This window comes from Oncorhynchus gorbuscha, unplaced genomic scaffold (genome assembly GCF_021184085.1).
Source record: "Oncorhynchus gorbuscha isolate QuinsamMale2020 ecotype Even-year unplaced genomic scaffold, OgorEven_v1.0 Un_scaffold_1165, whole genome shotgun sequence".
NCBI classification, from domain to species: domain Eukaryota; kingdom Metazoa; phylum Chordata; class Actinopteri; order Salmoniformes; family Salmonidae; genus Oncorhynchus; species Oncorhynchus gorbuscha.
The window spans coordinates 125,001-143,606 of NW_025746028.1; the positions used below are offsets into that span (position 1 = coordinate 125,001).

General features: G+C 48.2%; 1 protein-coding gene and 1 pseudogene across 1 annotated transcript in view; both read left to right on the top strand.

Moving 5' to 3' along the window:
- The window catches only part of LOC124021692, a 132,048-nt pseudogene extending 121,855 nt beyond the window's left edge, over positions 1-10,193 (top strand).
- Positions 10,194-13,008: 2,815 nt separating this feature from the next.
- LOC124021690 (ADP-ribosylation factor-like protein 6-interacting protein 1) overlaps positions 13,009-18,606 on the top strand; it is a 28,616-nt gene continuing 23,018 nt past the window's right edge. Inside the window, exon 1 of the mRNA XM_046336807.1 lies at positions 13,009-13,212. Within this exon, the coding sequence (XP_046192763.1) occupies positions 13,024-13,212 (189 nt within the window). The 5' untranslated portion in view covers positions 13,009-13,023. The remainder of the gene's footprint in view (positions 13,213-18,606) is intronic.

The following is an 18,606-nucleotide window of genomic DNA, read 5'->3' on the forward strand; positions in this document are numbered from 1 at the left end:
GACTGCTGCCTAACTGTCCCAAATGGGACCCTGTTCAATATAGTACAACAGAGTGCTGACTGTACAAAACATTAGGAACACCTCTCTAATATTGAGTTGCACCCCCCTTTGCCCTCAGAACAGCCTCAATTTGTCAGGGCGTTGACACTTCAAGGTGTTGAAAGTGTTCCACAGGGATCCTGGCCCATGTTGACTCTACAAGGTGTTGAAAGCGTTCCACAGGGATGCTGGCCCATGTTGACTCTACAAGGTGTTGAAAGCGTTCCACAGGGATGCTGGACCCATGTTGACTCTACAAGGTGTTGAAAGCCTTCCACAGGGATGCTGGCCCATGTTGACTCTACAAGGTGTTGAAAGTGTTCCACAGGGATGCTGGACCCATGTTGACTCTACAAGGTGTTGAAAGCGTTCCACAGGGATCCTGGCCCATGTTGACTCTACAAGGTGTTGAAAGCGTTCCACAGGGATGCTGGCCCATGTTGACTCTACAAGGTGTTGAAAGCGTTCCACAGGGATGCTGGTCCATGTTGACTCTAATACTTCCCACAGTTGTGTCCAGTTGGTTGGATCCTGACCCATGAACTCTAGAAGGTGTTGAAAGCGTTCCACAGGGATGCTGGCCCATGTTGACTCTACAAGGTGTTGAAAGCGTTCCACAGGGATGCTGGCCCATGTTGACTCTACAAGGTGTTGAAAGTGTTCCACAGGGATGCTGGCCCATGTCGACTCCAATGTCTCCCACAGTTGTGTCCAGTTGTCTGGATGTCCTTTGGGTGGTGGACCATTCTTGATACACACTGAGTGTGAAAAACCCAGCAGCGTTGCAGTTCTTGACACAAACCGGTGCACCTGGCACCTGCTATCATACCCCGTTCAAAGTCACTTAAATATGTTGTCTTGCCCATTCACCCTCTGAATGGCACACATACAGTCATGGCCAAAAGTTTTGAGAATGACAAATATTAATTTCCACAAAGTTTGCTGCTTCAGGGTCTTTAGATATTTTTGTCAGATGTTACTATGGAATACTGAAGCATATTTACAAGCATTTCATGAGTGTCAAAGGCTTTAATTGCCAATTACATGAAGTTGATGTAAAGAGTCAATATTTGCAGTGTTGACCCTTCTTTTTCAAGACCTCTGCAATCCACCCTGGCATGCTGTCAATTACCTTCTGGGCCACATCCTGACTGATGGCATGCTGTCAATTACCTTCTGGGCCACATCCTGACTGATGGCATGTTGTCAATTACCTTCTGGGCCACATCCTGACTGATGGCATGCTGTCAATTACCTTCTGGGCCACATCCTGACTGATGGCATCCCATTATTGTATAATCAATGCTTGGAGTTTGTCAGACTGTGTGGGTTTTGTTTGTCCACCCGCCTCTTGAGGATTGACCACAAGTTTTCAATGGTGTTAAGGTCTGGGGAGTTTCCTGGCCATGGACCCAAAATATTGATGTTTTGTTCCCCGAGCCACTCACTTTTGCCTTATGGCAAGGTGCTCCATCATGCTGGAAAAGGCCTTGTTCGTCACCAAACTGTTCCTGGATGGTTGGGAGAAGTTGCTCTCGGAGGATGTGTTGATACCACTCTTTATTCATGGCTGTGTTCTTAGCCAAAATTGTGAGTGAGCCCAGTCCCTTGCCTGAGAAACAACCCCACACATGAATGTTCTCAGGATGCTTTACTGTTGGCATGACACAGGACTGATGGTAGTGCTCACCTTGTCTTCTCCTCAGAGAAGCAACCCCACACATGAATGTCTCAGGATGCTTTACTGTTAGCATGACACAGGACTGATGGTAGCGCTCACCTTGTCTTCTCCGGACAAGCTTTTTTCCAGATGCCTCAAACAATCAGAAAGGGGATTAATCAGAGAAAATGACTTTATCCCAGTCCTCAGCAGTCCAATCCCTGTACCTTTTGCAGAATATCAGTCTGTCCCTGATGTTTTTCCTGGGGAGAAGTGGCTTCTTTGCTGCCCTTCTTGACACCAGGCCATCCTCCAAAAGTCTTCGCCTCACTGTCCGTGCAGATGCACTCACACCTGCCTGCTGCCATTCCTGAGCAAGCTCTGTACTGGTGGTGCCCCGATCCCGCAGCTGAATCAACTTTAGGAGACGGTCCTGGCGCTTGCTGGACATTCTTGGGCGATTAAACCGCTCTCCTTGAAGTTCTTGATGATCCGATAAATGGTTGATTTAGGTGCAATCTTACTGGCAGCGATATCCTTGCCCGTGAAGCCTTTTTTGTGCAAAGCAATGATGACTGCACGTGTTTCCTTGCAGGTAACCATGGTTGACAAAGGAAGAACAATGATTCCAAGCACCACCCTCCTTTTGAAGCTTCCAGTCTGTTATTCAAACAATCAGCAAGACAGAGTGATCTCCAGCCTTGTTCTTATCAACACTCACACCTGTGTTAACGAGAGAATCACTGACATGATGTCAGCTGGTCCTTTTGTGGCAGGGCTGAGATGCAGTGGAAATGTTTTTGGGGGATTCAGTTCATTTGCATGGCAAAGAGGGACTTTACAATTGATTTGCAATTCATCTGATCCCTCGTCATAACATTCTGGAGTGTATGCAAATTGCCATCATACAAACTGAGGCAGAAGACCTCAGTTAATTCATGTCATTCTCAAACCTTTTGGCCACGACTGGACACAATCCATGTCTCAATTGTCTCAATCCTTTAAAATCCTTATTTAACCAGGTCTCCCCTTCGTCTACACTGATTTGAAGTGGATATAACAAGTGACATCAATATGTGTGTATATATATTTATATTTTATTTAACTAAGCAAGTCAGTTAAGAATAAATTCTTATTTACAATGACGGCCTACCCGGACGACGCTGGGCCAATTGTGCACCACCCTATGGGGACTCCCAATCACGGCCGGTTGTGATACAGCCTGGATTCAAACCAGGGTGTCTGTAGTGACACCTCAAGCACTGAGATGCAGTGTCTTAGACCGCTGTGCCACTCTGGAAATAAAATGTAAAAAGTAACACAATAACATAACAATAGCTAGCAGTGTGGAGGCTATATACAGGGGGTACCGGTACTGAGTCAGTGTGGAGGCTATATACAGGGGGTACCGGTACCGAGTCAATGTGGAGGTTATATACCCGGTACCGTCAATGTGGAGGTTATATACATGGGGTACCGGTACCGAGTCAATGTGGAGGTTATATACAGGGGGTACCGGTACCGAGTCAATGTGGAGGTTATATACATGGGTTACCGGTACCGAGTCAATGTGGAGTGTGGAGATTATATACATGGGTTACCGGTACTGAGTCAATGTGGAGGTTATATACAGGGGGTACCGGTACCGAGTCGGTGTGGAGGTTATATACATGGGTTACCGGTACCGAGTCAGTGTGTGGGGGAACAGGTTGGTTGACACTGCCTATTATAGAGGTTCTGGTTGGCAGAAAGCTTGGCCCCAGTGATGTACTGGGGCGTACGCACTACCCTCTGTAGCACCTTATGGTCAGATGCCGAGCAGTTGCCATACCAGGCAGTGATGCAACCGGTCAAGATGCTCTCAACGGTGCAGCTGTCAAACTTTTAGAGGATCTGGGGACCCATACTCTGACCTGGTGGTGTGTGGAGACTCTGACGTGGTGGTGTGTGGAGACTCTGACGTGGTGGTGTGTGGAGACTCTGACGTGGTGGTGTGTGGAGACTCTGACGTGGTGGTGTGTGGAGACTCTGACGTGGTGGTGTGTGGAGACTCTGATGTGGTGGTGTGTGGTGACTCTGACGTGGTGGTGTGTGGAGACTCTGACGTGGTGGTGTGTGGAGACTCTGACGTGGTGGTGTGTGGAGACTCTGACGTGGTGGTGTGTGGAGACTCTGACGTGGTGGTGTGTGGAGACTCTGACGTGGTGGTGTGTGGAGACTCTGACGTGGTGGTGTGTGGAGACTCTGACGTGGTGGTGTGTGGAGACTCTGACGTGGTGGTGTGTGGAGACTCTGACGTGGTGGTGTGTGGAGACTCTGACGTGGTGGTGTGTGGAGACTCTGACGTGGTGGTGTGTGGAGACTCTGACGTGGTGGTGTGTGGAGACTCTGACGTGGTGGTGTGTGGAGACTCTGACGTGGTGGTGTGTGGAGACTCTGACGTGGTGGTGTGTGGAGACTCTGACGTGGTGGTGTGTGGAGACTCTGACGTGGTGGTGTGTGTCTTGCAGCTGTCCAGGAGAGGAACTCGTACGCGGTGAGCGTGTGGAAGAGGGTGAAAGCCAAGCTGGAGGGGAGAGATGTGGACCCCAGCAGGAGGATGAGTGTCACTGAGCAGGTAACTACACACTGAGCAGGTAACTACACACTGAGCAGGTAACTACACACTGAGCAGGTAACTACACACTGCTTTACACACTGAGCAGGTAACTACACACTGAGCAGGTAACTACACACTGAGCAGGTAACTACACACTGAGCAGGTAACTACACACTGAGCAGGTAACTACACACTGAGCAGGTAACTACACACTGCTTTACACACTGAGCAGGCAGCTACACACTGCTTTACACACTGAGCAGGCAGCTACACACTGCTTTACACACTGAGCAGGCAGCTACACACTGCTTTACACACTGAGCAGGTAACTACACACTGAGCAGGTAACTACACACTGCTTTACACACTGAGCAGGTAACTACACACTGAGCAGGTAACTACACACTGAGCAGGCAGCTACACACTGCTTTACACACTGAGCAGGTAACTACACACTGCTTTACACACTGAGCAGGTAACTACACACTGAGCAGGTAACTACACACTGAGCAGGTAACTACACACTGAGCAGGTAACTACACACTGAGCAGGCAGCTACACACTGCTTTACACACTGAGCAGGTAACTATACACTGAGCAGGTAACTACACACTGAGCAGGCAACTACACACTGAGCAGGCAACTACACACTGAGCAGGCAGCTACACACTGAGCAGGTAACTACACACTGAGCAGGCAGCTACACACTGAGCAGGCAGCTACACACTGAGCAGGCAGCTACACACTGAGCAGGCAGCTACACACTGAGCAGGCAGCTACACACTGAGCAGGCAGCTACACACTGAGCAGGTAACTACACACTGCTTTACACACTGAGAAGGCAGCTACACACTGAGAAGGCAGCTACACACTGAGAAGGCAGCTACACACTGAGAAGGCAGCTACACACTGAGAAGGCAGCTACACACTGAGAAGGCAGCTACACACTGAGAAGGCAGCTACACACTGAGAAGGCAGCTACACACTGAGAAGGCAGCTACACACTGAGAAGGCAGCTACACACTGAGAAGGCAGCTACACACTGCTTTACACACTGAGCAGGTAACTACACACTGAGCAGGTAACTACACACTGAGCAGGTAACTACACACTGAGCAGGTAACTACACACTGAGCAGGTAGCTTCACACTGAGCAGGTAACTACACACTGAGCAGGTAGCTACACACTGAGCAGGCAGCTACACACTGAGCAGGTAACTACACACTGCTTTACACACTGAGAAGGCAGCTACACACTGAGAAGGCAGCTACACACTGAGAAGGCAGCTACACACTGAGAAGGCAGCTACACACTGAGAAGGCAGCTACACACTGAGAAGGCAGCTACACACTGAGAAGGCAGCTACACACTGCTTTACACACTGAGCAGGTAACTACACACTGAGCAGGTAACTACACACTGAGCAGGTAACTACACACTGAGCAGGTAACTACACACTGAGCAGGTAACTACACACTGAGCAGGTAGCTTCACACTGAGCAGGTAGCTACACACTGAGCAGGTAGCTACACACTGAGCAGGTAGCTACACACTGAGCAGGTAGCTACACACTGAGCAGGCAGCTACACACTGAGAAGGCAGCTACACACTGCTTTACACACTGAGCAGGCAGCTACACACTGAGCAGGCAGCTACACACTGAGCAGGCAGCTACACACTGAGCAGGCAGCTACACACTGCTTTACACACTGAGCAGGTAACTACACGCTGCTTTACACACTGAGCAGGCAGCTACACACTGAGCAGGCAGCTACACACTGAGCAGGCAGCTACACACTGAGCAGGCAGCTACACACTGCTTTACACACTGAGCAGGCAGCTACACACTGAGCAGGCAGCTACACACTGAGCAGGCAGCTACACACTGCTTTACACACTGAGCAGGCAGCTACACACTGAGCAGGCAGCTACACACTGAGCAGGCAGCTACACACTGAGCAGGCAGCTACACACTGCTTTACACACTGAGCAGGTAACTACACGCTGCTTTACACACTGAGCAGGCAGCTACACTCTGCTTTACACACTGAGCAGGCAGCTACACACTGCTTTACACACTGAGAAGGCAGCTACACACTGAGCAGGCAGCTACACACTGCTTTACACACTGAGCAGGCAGCTACACTCTGCTTTACACACTGAGCAGGCAGCTACACACTGAGCAGGCAGCTACACACTGAGCAGGCAGCTACACACTGCTTTACACACTGAGCAGGCAGCTACACACTGCTTTACACACTGAGCAGGCAGCTACACGCTGCTTTACACACTGAGCAGGCAGCTACACGCTGCTTTACACACTGAGCAGGCAGCTACACGCTGCTTTACACACTGAGCAGGCAGCTACACGCTGCTTTACACACTGAGCAGGCAGCTACATGCTGCTTTACACACTGAGCAGGCAGCTACACACTGAGCAGGCAGCTACACGCTGCTTTACACACTGAGCAGAGGTAGCTACACACTGCTTTACACACTGAGCAGGCAGCTACACACTGAGCAGGCAGCTACACACTGCTTTACACACTGAGCAGGCAGCTAAACGCTGCTTTACACACTGAGCAGGCAGCTACACGCTGCTTTACACACTGAGCAGGCAGCTACACACTGAGCAGGCAGCTACACGCTGCTTTACACACTGAGCAGGTAACTACACACTGAGCAGGCAGCTACACACTGCTTTACACACTGAGCAGGCAGCTACACACTGAGCAGGCAGCTACACACTGCTTTACACACTGAGCAGGCAGCTACACACTGAGCAGGCAGCTACACACTGCTTTACACACTGAGCAGGTAACTACACGCTGCTTTACACACTGAGCAGGCAGCTACACTCTGCTTTACACACTGAGCAGGCAGCTACACACTGCTTTACACACTGAGAAGGCAGCTACACACTGAGCAGGCAGCTACACACTGCTTTACACACTGAGCAGGCAGCTACACTCTGCTTTACACACTGAGCAGGCAGCTACACTCTGCTTTACACACTGAGCAGGCAGCTACACACTGAGCAGGCAGCTACACACTGAGCAGGCAGCTACACACTGCTTTACACACTGAGCAGGCAGCTACACACTGCTTTACACACTGAGCAGGCAGCTACACGCTGCTTTACACACTGAGCAGGCAGCTACACGCTGCTTTACACACTGAGCAGGCAGCTACACGCTGCTTTACACACTGAGCAGGCAGCTACACGCTGCTTTACACACTGAGCAGGCAGCTACACGCTGCTTTACACACTGAGCAGGCAGCTACACGCTGCTTTACACACTGAGCAGAGGTAGCTACACACTGCTTTACACACTGAGCAGGCAGCTACACACTGAGCAGGCAGCTACACACTGAGCCGGCAGCTACACACTGCTTTACACACTGAGCAGGCAGCTAAACGCTGCTTTACACACTGAGCAGGCAGCTACACGCTGCTTTACACACTGAGCAGGCAGCTACACGCTGCTTTACACACTGAGCAGGCAGCTACACACTGAGCAGGCAGCTACACGCTGCTTTACACACTGAGCAGGTAACTACACACTGAGCAGGCAGCTACACACTGAGCAGGCAGCTACACGCTGCTTTACATACTGAGCAGGCAGCTACACACTGAGGAGGCAGCTACACACTGCTTTACACACTGAGCAGGCAGCTACACGCTGCTTTACACACCGAGCAGGCAGCTACACACTGCTTTACACACTGAGCAGGCAGCTACACGCTGCTTTACACACGGAGCAGGCAGCTACATGCTGCTTTACACACTGAGCAGGCAGCTACACACTGCTTTACACACTGAGCAGGCAGCTACACACTGAGGAGGCAGCTACACGCTGCTTTACACACTGAGCAGGCAGCTACACACTGAGCAGGCAGCTACACGCTGCTTTACACACTGAGCAGGTAACTACACACTGAGCAGGCAGCTACACACTGAGCAGGCAGCTACACGCTGCTTTACATACTGAGCAGGCAGCTACACACTGAGGAGGCAGCTACACACTGCTTTACACACTGAGCAGGCAGCTACACGCTGCTTTACACACTGAGCAGGCAGCTACACACTGCTTTACACACTGAGCAGGCAGCTACACGCTGCTTTACACACGGAGCAGGCAGCTACATGCTGCTTTACACACTGAGCAGGCAGCTACACACTGCTTTACACACTGAGCAGGCAGCTACACACTGAGCAGGCAGCTACACACTGAGCAGGCAGCTACACACTGCTTTACACACTGAGCAGGCAGCTACACACTGCTTTACACACTGAGCAGGCAGCTACACACTGCTTTACACACTGAGCAGGCAGCTACACACTGAGCAGGCAGCTACACACTGCTTTACACACTGAGCAGGCAGCTACACACTGAGCAGGCAGCTACACGCTGCTTTACACACTGAGCAGGCAGCTACACGCTGCTTTACACACTGAGCAGGCAGCTACACGCTGCTTTACACACTGAGCAGGCAGCTACACACTGCTTTACACACTGAACAGCCAGCTACACGCTGCTTTACACACTGAGCAGGCAGCTACACGCTGCTTTACACACTGAGCAGGCAGCTACACACTGCTTTACACACTGAACAGGCAGCTACACACTGAGGAGGCAGCTACACGCTGCTTTACACACTGAGCAGGCAGCTACACACTGCTTTACACACTGAGCAGGCAGCTACACACTGCTTTACACACTGAACAGGCAGCTACACACTGAGGAGGCAGCTACACGCTGCTTTACACACTGAGCAGGCAGCTACACACTGAGCAGGCAGCTACACGCTGCTTTACACACTGAGCAGGTAACTACACACTGAGCAGGCAGCTACACACTGAGCAGGCAGCTACACGCTGCTTTACATACTGAGCAGGCAGCTACACACTGAGGAGGCAGCTACACACTGCTTTACACACTGAGCAGGCAGCTACACGCTGCTTTACACACTGAGCAGGCAGCTACACACTGCTTTACACACTGAGCAGGCAGCTACACGCTGCTTTACACACGGAGCAGGCAGCTACATGCTGCTTTACACACTGAGCAGGCAGCTACACACTGCTTTACACACTGAGCAGGCAGCTACACACTGAGCAGGCAGCTACACACTGAGCAGGCAGCTACACACTGCTTTACACACTGAGCAGGCAGCTACACACTGCTTTACACACTGAGCAGGCAGCTACACACTGAGCAGGCAGCTACACACTGCTTTACACACTGAGCAGGCAGCTACACACTGAGCAGGCAGCTACACGCTGCTTTACACACTGAGCAGGCAGCTACACGCTGCTTTACACACTGAGCAGGCAGCTACACGCTGCTTTACACACTGAGCAGGCAGCTACACGCTGCTTTACACACTGAACAGCCAGCTACACGCTGCTTTACACACTGAGCAGGCAGCTACACACTGCTTTACACACTGAACAGCCAGCTACACGCTGCTTTACACACTGAGCAGGCAGCTACACGCTGCTTTACACACTGAGCAGCCAGCTACACACTTTGTTGACTACACTTTCCACCTCCTTTGCCTTATCCCGGTCTCTCTCTCTCCTCCTCCTCCATCCCTCTCTCCCCTACCTGTCTCCCCACCTCCCCTCTCTCCTCTCCAGGTGGACTGTGTGATAAAGGAGGCCACCAATGTGGACAACCTGTCCCAGCTGTACGAGGGCTGGACAGCCTGGGTGTGAATGGGGTCTCCCTGTGGTGCATCTCTTTGGTTCCAGCACACAACAGAGCCTCGCAGAGGGAGGGTTAGCCATCCAACCCAACCTCCAGACCAGACACCCGGATACGTACATACCCTGTTACCCACCTGTCCTGTTCTGGCAGGGTTAGGGTTAAGTGTGTCTGTCTGGGCCTGGGGGGTGAAGGAAGGAGAGGAGGAGCCACTGGAGCAGCAGCACCCAACCGTGCCACACGCTGATGGGGAAGGAGAGGGAAAGGGGGGTTCAAGATACTCCCCCCACCCCGATATAACCTCCTAGGGGTCCACCATGGAGCCCCTACTCCCGTACCGTAGCAGCACTAGAGCTGTCTGTCTGCCTGGCTGATTGGCTGGCTAAACCCAGTCCCACCCAACCTGCCACCTGGCTATAGACCAAGCTAACACAACCAGCTAAAGGGTCACTCTGCAGTCTGTCTGCAGCCAGATCTGACCACTCTGCTTGTCTGTACGGGTGGGGGGGGTCTGTCTGAGACAGGAAGGGGAGCAGAAGTATTGGTAGGGAAGGTATGGTGATAAGGCCCTCCCCTCTACACTATGTTTTGAATAACCTTTACCCTCCCTAATGAAAACCACCACCCTCCACTCACTGTTACCACCGATGACAACCCCCCCCTTTAACAGCTGAGCTGGTTTACCCAGCAATGCTGTTGGGTTTGGACCTCATTCAAAGGGGCGGAGAAAGGGGAGGCTTTGCCGGGTGTGGTCTGAAGAGCTGATTGGCTGCACCTGTTTTGAAACCAATCTCCCTGATGGTACAGTGATTCTGATTGGCCAGCGACTGAGCTGCGTGATTTATGACTGGGCAGGTGTGGAGTGTGGGGCGGGGGAAGGGGAGAATCTGTTGGCTCAGTGGGACTCCATCCAAAGCCTGAGAGGGGAAATGCTTTCAGGAAATAAAATAGTGTAATCAGACTGTCTTTTTTTTCTTTCTTTTTTCTTCTCTAAAACATTTATTGTAAAAACTGAAGAAAAAACATACTTATTTTACAAAGCTCTTTAGAAATTGTGTATCACACAAGTTTGACATAAATGGATTATCAAATGGAGATGGGGTTTTTTTTGGGGGGAAGATTCACAGTCGTGTGGCGTTTTCTTTTCATTCATATGTTTCGGCACTGCGTAACGATGTGCCTCAAGTTAACTAATCCTATTGTCTGAAGTTAACTTTTATTTTTTGAGGGGAGTTAAAGATTTCGGGATTGACTGAGAAAGGATGACAACGTGGTCAAAGTTCTAGCTAGTTGCTATCTGAACCCTTGGTCTACGTCCCAAACAGCACCATATCCCCTATACAGTGCACTACTTTTGACCAGAGACATATGTGGGTCAAAGGTCGTGCCCTAAATAGGGAATAGGGTGCCATTTGGAATGCAAGCCTTGACCTGAGAGAAATCCATGTAATAATCATTTTTCTTCAATCTTTCTTCATATCTGTTGTATTTTGTAGGCTTCTCTCCTCCCTATCCCTTGTTTATAAAATAGAAAAGCTTTAGACTAGATTGATTCCTTTTTTTGACTTGCTGCCTTGCCTGTGAGTGAGTAGTAGTACTAGTAGTAGTAGTACTAGTAGCAGCAGTAGTAGTAGTAGTAGTAGTAGTAGTAGTAGTAGTAGTAGTGGTGGTAGTAGCAGTAGCAGTAGCAGTAGTAGTAGTAGTAGTAGCCTTCCTTCCTGATATGGGATGTATACTCTTCCAGCTTGTGTTTTATTGATCCTTACTGACTGACCCTCTAGTTTTACCTTTTTAGTGGGAGAAATAAGTAGAATAGATAAGTAAAGGAGTAGTGGGTGTTTTTTGATGATCGTGCAAAACTGCTATTTCTTAAAGGTTTTATTAGATTTAGTTTGAAATAAAATTGCATTTAAAATGGTCGTCTGTTTCCGTCTCTTGCATATGTTCTGCAAATACAAAACATAAATGGGTATATTTTTTTAATTTTATTAACTAGGCAAGTCAGTTAAGAACAAATTCTTATTTATAATGATGTTCTACACTGGCCAAACCCGGGACGACAGTTGTGTGCCGCCCTATGAGACTCAGAATCACGGCCGGTTGTGATACAGCCTGGATTCGAACCAGGGTGTCTGTAGTGACGCCTCTAGCACTGACATGCAGTACCTTAGATCACTGTACCACTCTGGAGCCCCATGTATTTTTATTAAGCTCTTTTTTTTAAATGTTGATTTGCTGGCTGATATTTTTCCTTCTTGCACAGTGATGCCAATGAAAATACAGTAAAAGTAGTAGTTTTATTCTTGAATTCTTTCTCCGGGTGGAAAGATTGATACTGTAAACTGAACATGGATAATGGAAGAACATACAGATTTTTAGGACTCTCTCCCCTCTGTACACTTTTACATTGTTTTTCTACGTCTCATAACTACAAAGACTGAAATGTGCATGTACTTCTCTGCTTTGGATGAGAAGCCACACTGGTTTTTAACAATCTGGTCGTTACACTGATGTGGAAACAGGATGGCTGGAGAAAGCTGGCTAATGGTTTTCAGTGGTCTAAAAGAGACAACTGTTGTGTGCCAGACTTTTGACCAGGGAATAGGGTACAGTTTGGGGAATTCACTTCAGACGATCTAGTAATGGTTAAAGCCCAGTGAGCTCATTCACCAGTCTATCAGCCAATCTATATCCAGTCCGCGAGGGGAAATGTAACACAGAGCCCTGAAGACTTCAGCAGTGGTCCAAACGCCTGACTGATATTAAATTCATCATCCAATTACATTTAAGCTAAATCTAATCAATCAAGTGATTTGTGAAATTGGTCAGAGGTTCACCAATTCAATTATTGCTCATTCTTCCAATTTCCTTGTGGTAGGAGTTTCCTCCTGCTTAAACAAACCGTTTATTGATTTAAAATTAATTTGGGTCGTAAATGTCAGCCGAGTAATTTTATTTTGGGCAATGCCGAGGAAAGGGGCGTGAACTACATTACCCATAATGCCCATTAGCCATGACGTTCTCGAGTCCATCCTGCCAGGCATCCAACGGTTGGTTTGTGAACTGCAAAATCCACAAAGAAGAGAGGGAAGCGTCCGCTGCGCCCCTGGGTCGTTTTAAATTTGCCTTTAAAAACATCACCGAAAACTTAAAACAACCGCTAGGTATGGCAGAGGGAGACAACAAAAGCGCCAACCTACTCGTAAGTAACGTTATCCCACTTTTCGACTTTGACAAGCTTTTGTTCCTGAATTTAGGTAACGTTAATTAACGTCGTAGTGTTCGCTTGACAACGGCCTTCGAAATGCTAACAATTTAACCAGCTATGCTAACGGAGGAGGATTAGTGAACATGAGAACCGTGCCCAACAAATTCAATCATTAACCTGAGCAAATTAACCAAGCCATACAATACATGGTTTGTTAGACGGCCTATGTATCATTCAACATTATCTACACTAACAATTAACGTTATGCGGTCTTAACATCGGCCTTATAGCTAACATTATTGCTCGGCTAACTAGCTGTTCTCGCATGATACGGCTAATTGGTGAGAGGTGTTTTTTGTAGCTAGCTGTGTTTTATTTGGCTGGCTCGCCAACACAGCGGCTGTCCGTAAGGTTATTTTTAATGTGACACGTTCAGCTGACAGGCCGAGAGAGCCCACGTCTGGCTAATTTGGGTCTTGTGACATTTATTTAACATCCCCTTTTGAAATGACCAAATGTGCGCTACCTTAACTATTTGATTAGTCACCGAAAGATGACTAATTATTTGGTGTAAAAGTTAGACGATTTACTCTATAATTAAACATGGTTCGAGTGACTAGTGTAATTAAGGTAATGAAAACATGGTCAGAAGTGGTCGCGATACATTTGAACGTCGACTGGTAACCTAGATGGTGTAATAACACTGAGCTGTTCTAAACGAAATCCGGGAAATACAAAAACAAAATTGAGCCTATATATATTAATGAACCTTAAGACTGAATGTCAGTATATACCCTTCCCAGACAAAAGTCTTCAAAGGTTTTCATTGTACAGTTCTGAGGCTAACCTTTCTTAAGTAAATGGTAATGACCGAGAAGACTGTTTGAAGGATATATTGGCTCGGGTGGTGTTAGGCCCGAGATAAAATCACATTTTATTGGTCACATACACATGGTTAGCAGATGTTATTGCGACGATAGCGAAATGCTTGTAGTCGAGGGCAGGTGGTGTGCCGCAAATCTCCCCCTGTCAGAGTCAAATACTTGCCATCGAAGGCGGTGTTTGAAGGAATTTATACAACGGGTTAGGAACATGTTCAAATAATTATGGATTAATGAAAATATGTCAATCTTGATTAATTTATTCATACAATTTCATCCTTCCACAATGTATAGTCCCGATACAAATAGGCATTTTAACGTCGAAGATTTAGCAGGTGGTAATTTGTAAGGTAGACACAGGCTGGAATGCTGTTTTAACCAATCAGCATTCAGGATTTGATCCGCCCGTTGTATAAATTGCCATAGGAACGGCCCCTTGCAACATTGATTGATTGGGGTTAGAGGAATAGAAAGCCACTGATCTGGAAGATGAAAATGATGAGGGTATCAGTCATCCAAAGCGCAGAAACGCCTCCTAATGTTACCAACTACAAATGCCGAAATATGGACGAGATGCACGGTCACAACAAACTCTAACGTTCTCATTTAATCAACACCTGTTAAGTACAAGCATATTACATTTGTAATCTTATAGAGAACAATCTAATGATTCATTCTGTGATTCATAATGACATGGGCTAAAGAGAACTACTTTACAAGCCCTAAACCAACAATACAGTCTATTACTTGGATGACTGTAGTCTTTGAATTTTTTTTGGGAGGGCCTTCCTCTGACACAGTGTAACAGTATAACTTTAGACCGTCCCCTCGCCCATACCCGGGCGCGATCCAGGGACCCTCTGCTCACATCAACAACAGTCACCCTCGAAGCATCGTTACCCATCGCTCCACAAAAGCCACGGCCCTTGCAGGGCAAGGGGAACTACTACTTCAAGGTCTCAGAGAAAGTGACGTCACTGATTGAAACACTAACTAAGCTAGCCGTTTCACATCCGTTACAATAGCCTAGTATATAGGTCCTGGATGCCAGGAAGCTTGGCTCCAGTGACGTACTGGGCCGTGCGCGCTACCCTCTGTAGCGCCTTACGGTTGGATGCCAAGCAGTTGCCATACTAGGCGGTGATGCAACCGGTCAGCATGCTCTCGATGGTGCAGCTGTAGAACTCTTGAGGATCTGGGGATCCATGCCAAATATTTTCAGTCTCCTGAGGGGGAAAAGGCATTGTTGTGCCCTCTTCAGGACTGTCTTGGTGTGTTTGGACTATGATAGTATGTTGGTGATGTGGGCACCAAGGAACTTGAAGCTCTCAATCTGCTCCACTACAGCCCCGTCGATGTGAATGGGGGCGTGTTCGGTCCTACTTTTCCTGTAGTCCACGATCAGCTCCTTTGTCATGCTCACATTGAGGGAGAGGTTGTTGTCCTGGCACCACACTGCCAGGTCTCTGACCTCCTCCCTATAGGCTCTCATTGTTGTCGGTGATCAGGCCTGCCACTGGTGTGTCGTTAGCAAACTTAATGGTGGTGCTGGAATCGTGCTTGGCCACGCAGTCGTGGGTGAACAGGGAAACCGGGAGGGGACTAAACACGTACCCCTGAGGGACCCCCGTGTTGAGGATCAACGTGGCAGATGTATTGTTGCCTAGCCTTACAACCTGGGGGTGGCCTGTCAGGAAGTCCAGGATCCAGTTGCAGAGGGAGGTGTTTAGTCCCAGGGTCCTTAGCTTAGTGATGCGCTTCGTGGGCACTATGGTGTTGAGCTGTAGTCAATGAACAAATCAAGTGTTATTTATCACATACACATGGTTAGCAGATGTTAATGCGAGTGTTGCGAAATGCTTGTGCTTCTAGTTCTGACAATGCAGTAATGTCCAACCTAACAATTTCATAACAATTACCTTATACACACAAGTGTAAAGGAATGAATAAGAATATGTACATAAAAAATATATATATATGAATGAGTGATGGTATAGAGTGGCATAGGCAAGATGCAGTGGATGGTAATAGAGTACAGTATATACATATGAGATTAGCAATGTATGGTATGTAAACATTATATGATGTGGCATTGTTTAAAGTGGCTAGTGATACATTTATTACATCAATTTTTCCATTATTAAAGTGGCTGGAGTTCAGTCAGTATGTTGGCAGCAGCCACTCAATGTTAGTGATGGCTGTTTACCAGTTTAATGGCCTTGAGATAGAAGCTGTTTTTCAGTCTCTCGGTCCCAGCTTTGATGCACCTGTACTGACCTCGCCTTCTGGATGATAGCGGGGTGAACAGGCTGTGGCTCGGGTGGTTGATGTCCTTGATTATCTTTATGGCCTTCCTGTGACATCGGGTGGTGTAGGTGTCCTGGAGGGCAAGTAGTTTGCCCCCGGTGATGCGTTGTGCAGACCTTACTACCCTCTGGAGAGCCTTACGGTTATGGGCGGAGCAGTTGCTGTACCAGGCGGTGATACAGCCCGACAGGATGCTCTCGATTGTGCATCTATAGAAGTTTGAGTGTTTTTGGTGACAAGCCAAATTTCTTTAGCCTCCTGAAGTTGAAGAGGCACTGCTGCGCCTCCTTCACCACGCTGTTTGTGTGGTTGGACCATTTCAGTTTGTCCTTGATGTGTACGCCGAGGAACTTACAACTTTCTACCCTCTCCACTACTGTCCCGTCGATGTGGATAGGGGGGTGCACCCTCTGCTGCTCTCCTTTTGTTTTGTTGACGTTGAGTGTGAGGTTATTTTCCTGAAACCACACTCCGAGGGCCCTCACCTCCTCCCTGTAGGCCGTCTCGTTGTTGGTAATCAAGCCTACCACTGTAGTGTCATCTGCAAACTTGATGATTGAGTTGGAGGCGTGCATGGCCACTCTGTCGTGGGTGAACAGGGAGTACAGGAGGGGGCTGAGAACGCACCCTTGTGGGGCCCCCGTGTTGAGGATCAGCGGGGAGGAGATGTTGTTGCCTACCCTCACCACCTGGGGGCGGCCCGTCAGGAAGTCCAGGACCCAGTTGCACGGGGCTGGGTCGAGACCCAGGGTCTCGAGCTTGATGACGAATTTGGAGGGTACTATGGTGTTAAATGCTGAGCTGTAGTCGATAAACAGCATTCTCACGTAGGTATTCCTCTTCTCCAGATGGGTTAGGGCATTGTGCATCATTCTCACATAGGTGTTCCTTTTGTCCAGGTGTGAAAAGGCAGTGTGGAGTGCAATCATCTGTGGGTCTAGGGTTCCTGGGATGATGGTGTTGTGAGTCTTGACCAGCCTTTCAAAGCACTTTATGGCTACCTACATGAGCGCTACGGGGTGGTAATCATTTAGGCAGGTAACCTTCGCTTTCTTGGGCACAGGTACTATGGTGGTCTGCTTGAAACGTGTAGCTATTACAGACTCGGGCAGGGAGAGGTTGCAAATGTCAGTGAAGACACTTGTCAGTTGGTCCTTGCATCCTCTGAGTACACACGTCCTGGTAATCCGTCTGGCCTTGTGAAGGTTGACCTGTTTTATAGGTCTTGCTCACATCGGCTACCGAGATGATCACAGTCGTAGCACCCGCTTGAATTTATCTGTTTTTTTATCTGTATTTCACTACATTCTCGAGCAGTGGTTCCCAAACTGAAACTCGGTCCAGGTTAATCTGGTTAATCAGGTTCATCTGGACTGTTTTGAAATTGGTGCATCAGTTTTTCTATTGTCAGTCATTGCATTTCTTAGAGATATTTATTTTATAACCTTTATTTAACTAGGCATGTCCAGTTAAAGAACAAATTCTTGTTTACAATGACAGCCTACTGGGAACAGTGGGTTAACTGCCTTGTTCAAGGGCAGAACGACATGTTTTTAGCTCGGGGATTCGATCCAGCAACCTTTCAGTTACTGGCCCAACACTCTAACGACTAGGCTACCTGCCGCTTCTAACTAATGTCCCTTTTTTTGCTTTTAGATTTTGTGTTAATGTTAATCACTCAAATATCACATGAATACACATTAGCCATGGCAAAATGTATGGAATTGAAAGAAAATTGGCTTCAAAACTGAATTTTCTCACTACGCCATGATTTTTGTTTTTTGAATTGCAGGAAATAGGCTTTTAAACCTGCAAAAATAAGTAGTCTAGCAACAAGAGGGGTATAAACAGTTTGTGGCCATAGAAATAGATATGCAGGGGGGTGCTCCCCAATGCTGGCAAGGGGAGCCTGAGTGGGAGAAGGTTTGGGAGCCGCTGTTCTAGAACAGTGATGGAACACTAGAATCTGGTTGAAACTGTCTTCTGTTAAATCGTCCTTTGTCAGCTTAACGACAGCTCTCAGATGCTGCAGTCAGGCCTCGTCTATCGTTGATTACATTCATCCACCGAACAAACCTACCACAGAGGATCAACTGACAACTAGGATGGATCACGATGATGATCTGTGTGGCAAAACAAGTCTGTAACGTTAATAGCTATGCCTTTTCCTGGCTGGCTGTGGGTCATGAGACGACATGGT